The 10,752-nt window shown below is 49.0% G+C and overlaps 1 protein-coding gene across 1 annotated transcript in view; it reads right to left on the bottom strand.

Annotated features, from left to right (window-relative positions):
* The window catches only part of LOC106588469 (ephrin type-A receptor 7), a 175,820-nt gene that overhangs the window by 44,441 nt on the left and 120,627 nt on the right, over positions 1-10,752 (bottom strand). The window contains exons 4-5 of the mRNA XM_014177541.2: positions 3,321-3,476; positions 455-784 (exon numbers count right to left, since the gene is read on the bottom strand). Of these exons, the coding sequence (XP_014033016.1) occupies positions 455-784; positions 3,321-3,476 (486 nt within the window). The remainder of the gene's footprint in view (positions 1-454; positions 785-3,320; positions 3,477-10,752) is intronic.

Genomic DNA, 10,752 nt, shown 5'->3' with positions numbered 1-10,752 from the left:
GTGTGTCATCAGTTCAGAGTTTGTGTACAGTGTGCTTTTGAGCACTCCTTTGTCCTCAGACGTTCGTGGTGTTTCTGATTTGAGGGTAAAGAACGAGAATCAATGTGATGTGTGTGTGCGCTCCTCTGTGTGTGTGTGTGTCTGGATGTGTTTAACTATACTAGTAGGAACTAGAATTCCGCACAAGAATAGTAAACAAACAAAAATTTGACCAACTGGTGACATTTTGTTAGTCTCCCATAGGTCAAATGCTATTTCTAGGGAGTTTAGGGTTAAGGTTAGAATTAGGGTTAGAATTAGGTTTAACGTTAGGAGCTAGGGTTAGTTTTAGGGTTAGGTTTTCGGGTTAAGGTTAGGTTAGGTTTAGGGAAAATAGTATTTTGAATTGGACTGAATTGTGTCACCACAAGGTTAGTTATGCAAGACTGTGTGTGTGAACACAACTTCCACTGACCTGGCACGCTAGTTGACACATTGACCTGTGTGTAGAACCTCTTGTTGGGCAGGAGCTCTGATACGCCATTGAGAGCCTCGACCGTCAACGTGTAGTTGGAGTTGGCCATGAGGTTGACCACGGTGACCGTGCGTTCGGTCAACCCGCTCTGCTGGGGCATGAAGCCCACGCTGGCCCCGCACGGCTCACACTGCAGCCCCACGCACCGGCGGCAGCCCACGCTGTAGGTCAGGTCCCCCCTGCCGCCCGTGTCCGTTGGTGCGCTCCACTCCAGGATCAGGGTGGACTGCTTGAGGGTGTAGACCAAGTCTTTGGGAGGAGAGGGGGGGCCTGGGAGGGAGAATAAGTCACATTTAGTGCTTGTCTTATGGCCCCCGTATGATGTTTAAAAGTGTTAGGCATTTCCATGACATATGATTATTCTGTATGATGTACTTACTACCTACAGTGCCACAGCCGGTTTTATTTTACCTTTATTTAACCAGGTAAGTCACTGAGAACACATTCTCTTTTACAATAACGACCTGACCAAGATGACAGCGATATACGGTGCAGCAAAGCAGAAAAGTGAGGACGTAACAGACTAGGTACCAGTACATCAGACATCAGTATGAGGGAATGACTAAGGAAGTGTGTGGGCTAGATAGCAATCAGGTCTAAAATCAGTGCAATGTATTTGAATTCAGCATTAAAACCAGTGGCAACCAATTACTACAGAACACGTCACTCTGTAGTCCCATTCTCAAAGTGTAGCCCGCCCCAGAATCGTAGCTACATAGTGTTATTGTGCTAGCACACATCTGGCTACGATGCCTACGTAATACTTTGATAGGATTGAGATGAGAAAGGGATTATGGGTGATAAATGGGGGGAGAAGAACAGAGAAAATAAGACTAGCCAAAGCAACTAAAGCTTGCCTGGTCTAGATGAAATGTGTGTGCTTATGACAACAGAACAAAGGAGCCGTAAATGAGACATGTATAATATGCTGCTTGCCGACTATCTTTATTCACTCATGCGATTTCTAGACAGTTCCTGATCTACCGACCACCTCATTATACGGCGGATTGAGAAATAAAATGGAGGGAATTCTATTAGTGATGGTGAAGTGTAATGCTGTGTGTGTATACTGGGTGTGGTTGTGTGTGTATGTGTGTGTGTGTGTGTGTGAGAGAGAGCGAGAGAGATAAAGGACTGTCTATTAGTTATTTAAGTCAACAGTCATGGCTGGAACAAACGCCTTGTTTACAAACCGCAAATATGAGTCACCACAGAAAAGGTGGTTAGTGCTCGCGGAATGAGAATCCTCTCTGTTATCAAAAGGTGAAATACGACGGGTGCATCTCGATAGTCCTACGTAGCTTCCTCTCTTCACCTGGTAGAGGTTCTGACAACGGTCAACCACACTCATGCGCACGCAGAACGGTCACTTTCAAGGTCTTGCGCTACCTCAAGGCAAAGCCTTTACATGACGCGGGGCTGTAACCGTGCATGTTTCAACACATGAACGGAACAGAAAAAGTACTGGTCCATTAAAGGATATTGATAGTGGTGGTGGTGTGTGTGGGAAAGTGACAATATTTCTGTGGTAATAATGAACGTGCAGGTGTAGAGGGGCGATAAACGTGTCAGTGGGTGTCCGTGGGTGGATACTGAATGCTCTCTCAGTGGGGTTATGTAACACGGTAACAGGGGCTTGTGGCCAGAAGTGGGGCACAGCTGTGGTGTGTGACGTGTTCATCAGCGAGCACGGAGCAGCCCACCTTCACTTATTCATTAACACGTACCTGTACGCACACAGCTGGGCCTTCATAGCCTCGTCTCTCCTTCTCTTCCAGCTCTCTTTCTCCCTCGCTCTCTCTCTCTCAAAGTTCCTCTTAGTCTCCCTCTTCCCATCTATCATTCCTTCACAACTCTTCTCAGTTCTCCTCCCCCTCTCCATCTGTCTGTCCTCCCATCTGCCTGTCTCCACCTCTCCACACAATAGCTTGGTGGAATCAGGAGATGGTCACAATTACTGAATCAATATTGTAATTAAATGTGGTAATTAAAGAGCTATAAATGCTATCCCCGACTGCCCCTGATCGATATGAAAGCACCGGGAATCAATATCGTGATTAAACCTTCTAATTACAGAGCTATAAAAAACTGGAGCTGATCCGAGCCAAGAATGAACACACTCAATTTCTGACCTCTGTGTTTTATTGTCTGGTACACTGTAGAGCATATTATTCAAGAAGCTTATTAGGTGGATTAAATCAGGTGGCGTGTGTGTATTTAACCATCAACACTACAGAGGGTTAGTGGTTAGATCAATACGGCTGCCCCTGGCGATATGGTATGGAATTGGCCTTGTGAATGTATGTGCGTCTTTGGAGGGGGAGTGTGGGGGGAGAGGAGGGGGGTGCTAAAGTGATGGAAGGCTGAAAAGAGATTGGGGTGACCACGTGGGGGGGGGAAGGCTAGAGGGAAAATGTTCAGTTTAGTGGAGGACTGATGGGTGAAGTATGAAGGGAATAGGGGAACGATAGAGGGATAAGGTGAAGGACGGGTGAAGGACAGTGGGATTGGGTTACCTGATGGATGGAGGGATGGGGTAGAGAGAGCAGGAGGGAGAGGGAATAATTAAGTGATGAGGTTAGGGAAGGGGAGGAGGGATGAAGGGACAAGGTCAGTGGGAGGATGGAGGGGGGAAGGGATTATGGTCAGAGAGGAAGTGAAGGAGAGAGAGAGAGACACTGAGAAGAGGAATGACAGGGTTACATGGCTAGAGGAGAGGTGATATGATAGAGTGATATAGTCAGATGAGGAGTTTGCATAGGAACAGGTGTGTATGCGCATGCGTGTGTGTGTGTGTGTGTCTTACGGGTGCAGGGGGCCGAGGGGTTGTCCAGGGGGGTCCTGAAGTGATCCTCCTCACACACACACACCACCGATCCTTCCTCCTCAGCCACACTGTTGGCTGGGCACAGAAAACACTCCTGCTGCCTGGATGACATCTTATACGAGCCAGGGGGACACGCTGAGAAAAAAAGATCAACATAAATATGCATTAAAAACACATTACATGGTATTATTATTTCAGTTGGTGTGTGTTTTAAAACTGCTGTAACGTACTGATAATGGTTTAGCGACATGGGGTACATACATTCAAGCTAATTATGTCTTCTGGGAGGGGGGGAGAGAGAGAGCGAGGACTAGGAGGAAGGAGGGAGGGGGAGAGAGGAGAGAAAGAGGAGAGCATGTGAAAGAGCTAGAGCAAGTTCAAGAAAGCGAAAGGGAGAGAGAGAGCGATTTTAGAAGGCGAGATTTGATGACTCAGCCAGCTGTAAGGCTGAACAGAAACACATGATGTTGAGCCTCTAAGCTGAACATATGGTCAATAGACCTGGACCAGCTAGTCAGTACAGAACCAACACATGCTGTCCAACCTCTCTTCAGGCACCGAGCTGCTCAACCCCTCAACCTTTTTCCTCTTTCTCCAAATCATTCTGTCATCTCCTCCCTTCTTTCTCACGTGTTAACAGCTCCTGACAATTCCTTATTACACAACGCCGTTTCATTTGGGACTGGGGGCACGGAGAGAGGGAGAGACGGGGAGAGAGGGAGAGACAGAGAGAGACGGGGAGAGACAGAGAGAGAGGCAGGGAAAAGAACGATAGAAAAAAAGAGTGAGAGAGCGACTACACGCACATCGCACAAGCACGCACGACCGTTAGTTTGTGTGCGTGCCCGTACTATCTCCACTCTTTCTCACTGGGGTTCATTTTCCGCTTGCCGTGCCAGAGCTCCGAGTGGTAATGTGTGTGAAATCAGTTGAGCGCTGCTCCCCTCTGTCACCGGGTCCCCAACAACATTTCTACATTATCACCTTCAGCACGCTCTCTCTTCCCATTATGATCACCATCATATTCATCACTGCCGTTCCCTATCCTACTGCTAATGCACTGAGGTTAGATAATACATGAATGTGGCTGTGAAGACAACCGGCCCCAGCCTCAACGATGTAACCGTGTCTGAGTGGAGGATAAAGCCTGAATGGTGAATAGATGGTGGGTTTGGGTGTAACACACACACGTAGACGCAACACACACAGACAGATGCATCACGCACACAATTTAAGACACACATGCACACACAGCCTCGAAGTCACACCGATTAGCCCTTTCAAACTCCCCAAGCTGAGACTGATGTGAAAGCGTGAGTGTGTATGGCGTAGCGGTGTCTGTAAGAACCTTGTAATCGTCTGTCTAATGTCTTCCATTACACTAACACCGAACAGCCTGCTTTGTAGAGAACCCCTCTTTGGCTACAGTGCTGCAGAGGGTGAAGAATACCTTGCTTCTGAAATGGCTGGATGTAGCTGCTCTCTTTTTGGCAGGGGTGCCCGTTTTATCAGTACAATTACATGTAGATCAGACTGCCCGCGTGCGCCATTGCGTGGATGTTGATTTTGTTCACCCACACCAGAAGTGATAAAGACACGCAGGTTGAAACATCAAAACGAACTCTGAACCAACTATAATAATTTTGGGACAGGTCGAAAAGCATGAAACATTTATGGCAATTTAGCTAGCTTGCTGTTGCTAGTTAATTTGTCCTGGGATATAACATTGGGTTGTCATTTTACCTGAAATGCACAAGGTCCTCTACTCTGACAATTAATCCACAGATAAAAGGGTAAACCGAGTTTGTTTAACGTAATCTTTCCTCCTTCAGGCTTCTTTGGACTTTATATGGTGGTTGGCAACCAATTTAAGGTGCATTACCACTACTGGACTGGAGTGTGGACCTCATTTGATGCAGAAAAACTAATCCATGCTTTTGTCACTTCTAGATTAGACTACTGCAATGCTCTACTTTCCAGCTACCCGGATAAAGCACAAAATAAACTCCTGTTAGTGCTAAACACGGCTGCTAGAATCTTGACTAGAACCCAAAAATTTGATCATTTTACTCCAGTGCTATGATCTCTACACTGGCTTCCTGTTAAGGTTAGGGCTGATTTCAAGGTTTTACTGCAACCTACGAAGCATTACATGGGCTTGCTCCTACCTATCTCTCCGATTTGGTCCTGCCGTACATACCTACATACGCTACGATCATAAGATGCAGGCCTCCTTATTGTCCCTAGTATTTGTAAGCAAACAGCTGGAGGCAGGGCTTTCTCCTATAGAGTTCCATTTTCACGGAATGGTCTGCCTATCATGTCAGAGACGCAGACTGTCTCGACCTTTAAGTCTTTATTAAAGACTGGGCCTCCCGAGTGGCGCAGCGGTCTAAGGCAGTGCTAGCTGCATCACTGCAAATCCTGGTTCGATCCCAGGCTGTGTCACAGCCGGCCGTGACCGGGAGACCCATGAGGCGGCACACAATTGGCCCAGCATCGTCCGGGTTAGGGGAGGTTTTGGCTGGCCGGGTTGTCCTTGTCCATTCACGCTCTAGCGACTCCTGTGGCGGGCCGGGGGCAGTGCACACTGACACGGTCGCCAGGTGTACGGTGTTTCCTCCGACACATTGGTGCGGCTGGCTTCCGGGTTAAGCGAGCAGTGTGTCAAGAAGCAGTGCGTCCTCCGAAACACGACCCCGCCAAGCCCCACTGCTCTCAACCTTCGCCTCTCCTGAGGCTGAACGGGAGTTGCAGAGATGGGACAGGACTGCAACTAACAATTAGATATCACAAAATTGGGAAGAAAAAAATGCTCCAAAAAATCTAAAAATATTTATTGAAGACTCATCTCTTCAGTAGGTCCCATGATTGATTGTAGTCTGGCCCAGGGAGAGAGAGGGAGCAGAAAGGGGGTCGAAGGTGAGCGGAAAGGCACTGGAGCGATGAACCGCCCTTGCTGTCTCTGCCTGGTCGGTCCCCTCTCTCCACTGGCATTCTCTGCCTCTAACCCTATTACAGGGGCTGAGTCACTGGCTTACTGATGCTCTTCCATGCCGTCCCTAGGAGGGGTGCGTCACTTGAGTGGGTTGAGTCACTGACGTGATCTTCCTGTCTGGGTTGGCGTCCCCTTGGGTTCGTGCCATGGGGGAGATCTTCGTGGGCTATACTCAGCCTTGTCTCAGGGTAGTAAGTGGTTTGCGGATATCCCTCTAGTGGTGTGGGGGCTGTGCTTTGGCAAAGTGGGTGGGGTTATAACCTCCCTGGTTGGCCCTGTCCGGGGGTATCGTCGGACGGGGCCACAGTGTCTCCCGACCTGTGGCTCCTGTCTCAGCCTCCAGTATCTATGCTGCAATAGTTTGTGTTAGGGGGCTAGAGTCAGTCTGTTATATCTGGTGTGAATCTCCTGTCTTATCTTGTGTCCTGTGTGAATTTAAGTATGCTCCCTCTAATTCTCTCTCTCTCTCTCTCTCTCTCTCTCTCTCTCTCTCTCGGAGGACCTGAACCCTAGGACCATGCCTCAGGACTACCTGGCCGGATGAATCCTCACTGTCCCCAGTCTACCTGGTCGTGCTGCTGCTCCAGTTTCAACTGTTCTGCCTGCGGCTATGGAACCCTGACCTGTTCACTGGACGTGCTACCTTGTCCCGAACCTGCTGTTTTCGACACTCTCTCTCTACCACACCTGCTGTCTCGAACTCTGAATGCTCGGCTATGAAAAGCCAACTGACATTTACTCCTGAGGTGCTGACCTGTTGCACCCTCTACAACCACTGTGATTATTATCTGACCCTGCTGGTCATCCATGAACATTTGAACATCTTGTCCATGTACTGTTATAATCTCCACCCGGCACAGCCAGAAGAGGACTGGCCACCCCTCAGAGCCTGGTTCCTCTCTAGGCTTCTTCCTAGGTTCCTGGCTTTCTAGGGAGTTTTTCCTAGCCACTGTGCTTCTACATCTGCATTGCTTGCTGTTTGGGGTTATAGGCTGGGTTTCAGTATAGCACTTTGTGACATCGGCTGATGTAAGAAGAGCTTCATGAATACATTTGATTTAATGATCGATCTTTCAATCACCCACGTGGGTATATGCTCCTAACAACCAATGAGAGAGGCGGGACTTGCAGCGCATCAAGCGTCAGAAATAGAACAAAGTTCTATTTTAGCGCCTGGCTACGCAGACACTCGTTGACATGTGTGAGCAGTCTGGGTGCAATGACAATAACGTGTGTGTACGTTTACGCGACACGAGCGGTGTGGTCAACATGTTACAGTAATGTGATTTGAATGGCAGGAAGTCAAGACAAATGTGGTATCTCGATAGCCAAAATGGCCGTCTTTACCCCCCGCTTTTTGACGGGGTTATGCCTTTAATCAGTACACCTTTGCTATGATGTTTGAATAGTTGGAAGTCAAGACAGAAAGCTGTACCAGTGTCTATACAGTAGCTTGGCCCAAATAGAAGGTTGTTGTCAACAAGGTTGTGTCAGTCAGAGCCAACTGCCAATAGGTAAGAGACACTCCCAGAAGGACCCAATAGGGATACAGGGGGTATTGGACAGAAACAACAGGCATTCTGGGACTGTATTCATTGCATTGTTGCTTTCCCCTCTACCTTTAGACGAGTGCCATGGCGTTTCAGCTGAAAAGCAGACGAGGGAGAGAGAGAGAGAGAGAGAGAGAGAGAGAGAGAGGGACAAAGAGAGCGAGCGAGCGAGAGGGAAAAAGAGAGAGAGCAAGCGAGAGGGAAAAAGAGAGAGCGAGCGAGAGGGAAAAAGAGAGAGCGAGCGGGAAAGAGAGAGAGCGAGCGAGAGCAGGAAAGAGAGAGAGCGAGCGAGAGCGGGAAAGAGAGAGAGAGCGAGCGAGAGCGGGAAAGAGAGCGAGAGCGAGAAAAGAGAGCGGGAAAGAGAGCGGGAAAGAGAGAGCGGAAAAGAGAGAGCGAGAGGGAAAGAGAGAGCGCGAGCGAGAGGGAGAGAGAGAGCGCGAGCGAGAGGGAGAGAGAGAGAGCGAGCGAGAGGGAGAGAGAGAGAGCGAGCGAGAGGGAGAGAGAGCGCGAGCGAGAGGGAGAGAGCGAGCGAGAGGGAAAGAGAGAGAGCGAGCGAGAGGGAAAGAGAGAGAGCGAGCGAGAGGGAAAGAGAGAGAGCGAGCGAGAGGGAGAGAGAGAGAGCGAGCGAGAGGGAGAGAGAGAGAGCGAGCGAGAGGGAGAGAGAGAGAGCGAGCGAGAGGGAAAGCGAGAGAGCGAGCGAGAGGGAAAGCGAGAGAGCGAGCGAGAGGGAAAGCGAGAGAGCGAGCGAGAGGGAAAGAGAGAGCCCGGACCTGCTTGAGCAGTACTGTCAGACCTCGGCCTCGGCAGTAAACCCCAAAAAGATCCAGACCAAAGTTCTCAATTGGTTCACAAAACCTCTTCTACTAACACACTGAAGCCTCAAGACCAGAACATCCAAACAATCAGAATAAAACAAATTTCATTGCTTATTGGAAAACAAGCACAAAGCTAAATGCAGTGCTATCTGGCCCTAAATCGACAGTACACCATGGCTAACTATTTGACCATGGTTACTGATCAAAACCGTAGAAAAACCTTGACAAAGTACAGGCTCAGTGAGCACAGCATTGCCATTGAGAAGGGTAGACACAGGAAAACCTGTCTCCCTGTAGAGGAAAGGCTGTGCAACCACTGCACAACAGCAGAACCTGAGACAGAGCTGCATTTCCTGAGAAAATGTCAAAAATATAGAACAATTAGAGAGAATCATTTTCCCAAATGTGAAACCTTTATTCAAGGTTTCAAAGACCTCTCTGGTGAGAGTAGGTTACGTCCTGTTGGGGGAGAACGCAGAGAGCTGTGGGTTGGCAGCGCACTACATTGTTGCCTGCCATAAGATGAGGGACAGTGTCTGACAGACCAATCAACCTGCACATGTCCTCTATGCTTATCGTTATTGTTCAATGTATGGTTATTTTGACCCTTGGTTATTGTTGTTACTGTTGTCCCGATGACAATTTTGATTCTTATTATTTTAATATTGTAAATATCCAAAGTAAGCTTTGGCAATATGTACATTGTTATGTCATGCCAATAAAGAAAATTGAATAGAAAAATTGAGAGAGAGAGAGAGAGAGAGAGAGAGAGAAAGAGAGAGAGCGAGAGGGGGAAAGAGAGAGAGCGAGAGGGGAAAGAGAGAGCGAGAGGGGGAAAGAGAGAGCGAGAGGGGGAAAGAGAGAGAGCGAGAGGGGGAAAGAGAGAGCGAGAGGGGAAAGAGAGAGAGCGAGAGGGGGAAAGAGAGAGCGAGAGGGGGGAAAGAGAGAGCGAGAGAGAGAAAGAGAGAGCGAGAGGGGGGAAAGAGAGAGCGAGAGGGGGAAAGAGAGAGCGAGAGAGAGAAAGAGAGAGCGAGAGGGGGAAAGAGAGAGAGCGAGAGGGGGGAAAGAGAGAGCGAGAGGGGGAAAGAGAGAGCGAGAGAGAGAAAGAGAGAGCGAGAGGGGGGAAAGAGAGAGCGAGAGGGGGAAAGAGAGAGCGAGAGGGGGGAAAGAGAGAGCGAGAGGGGGAAAGAGAGAGCGAGAGGGGGAAAGAGAGAGAGCGAGAGGGGGAAAGAGAGAGCGAGAGGGGGGAAAGAGAGAGCGAGAGGGGGAAAGAGAGAGCGAGAGGGGGAAAGAGAGAGCGAGAGGGGGAAAGAGAGAGCGAGAGGGGGAAAGAGAGAGCGAGAGGGGGAAAGAGAGAGCGAGAGAGAAACGGCACACAGCTGGGCCAGAACAGCTGGCTGCCCAACTTATCAATTTGTCCTGCGTGCTGTGCAAGAAGCTTGATTAAACGGGACATGGAAAGTCTATTCCCCCCCCCCCCCTCAAGGTGTAATAACACTGATGTATAACGGTGGGTTGTGCCAAGTCCCTCTAGGGGAGAAGAGAAGACGCAGCACAGCACACAGGGAGGAGGAATAGAGATAGCCCGTGGCTAACAGCAAATAAGCACAGGGAAAGATCAAAGGAAATAGAAGTGAGGGAAAAGGGGTCATGCACAGCTCAAGTAGAGAGAAATAGTGGGAGAGAGGTAGAGAGTGAGTTGTCAGCACGCTAGTATAGAGAGAAAGATCATTCTACTTCCTGAAGTTTTAATAATACAAGCACTGTAACGCTGAGCTCTGCCAACTGCCTGGTGGCTAAATATACAACATAGATACTGTCTAGCGAAGAGAAAGAGATGCTTAGCAGCATCTACAATGCCAGTAGTGGAGGATGTTATGGAGGAGGCAGTCACACAGAGGGAGCGGTAGAGAGGTCAAACACACACCACTGTATTCACATTGTTGTCAATACTCCTGGACGGGTTGGCACCGGTGGCCATTTTCCAAGCCGTTAGCAAGGAGTCCTTAGACCATACACTGTTTAGTGGTCTTCTGTAGCTCAGCTGG

This window comes from Salmo salar, chromosome ssa27 (assembly GCF_905237065.1).
Source record: "Salmo salar chromosome ssa27, Ssal_v3.1, whole genome shotgun sequence".
In the NCBI taxonomy this organism is placed as follows: domain Eukaryota; kingdom Metazoa; phylum Chordata; class Actinopteri; order Salmoniformes; family Salmonidae; genus Salmo; species Salmo salar.
The sequence above is the reverse complement of the archived record's forward strand: the minus strand, read 5'-3'. Positions and strand labels throughout refer to the sequence as shown.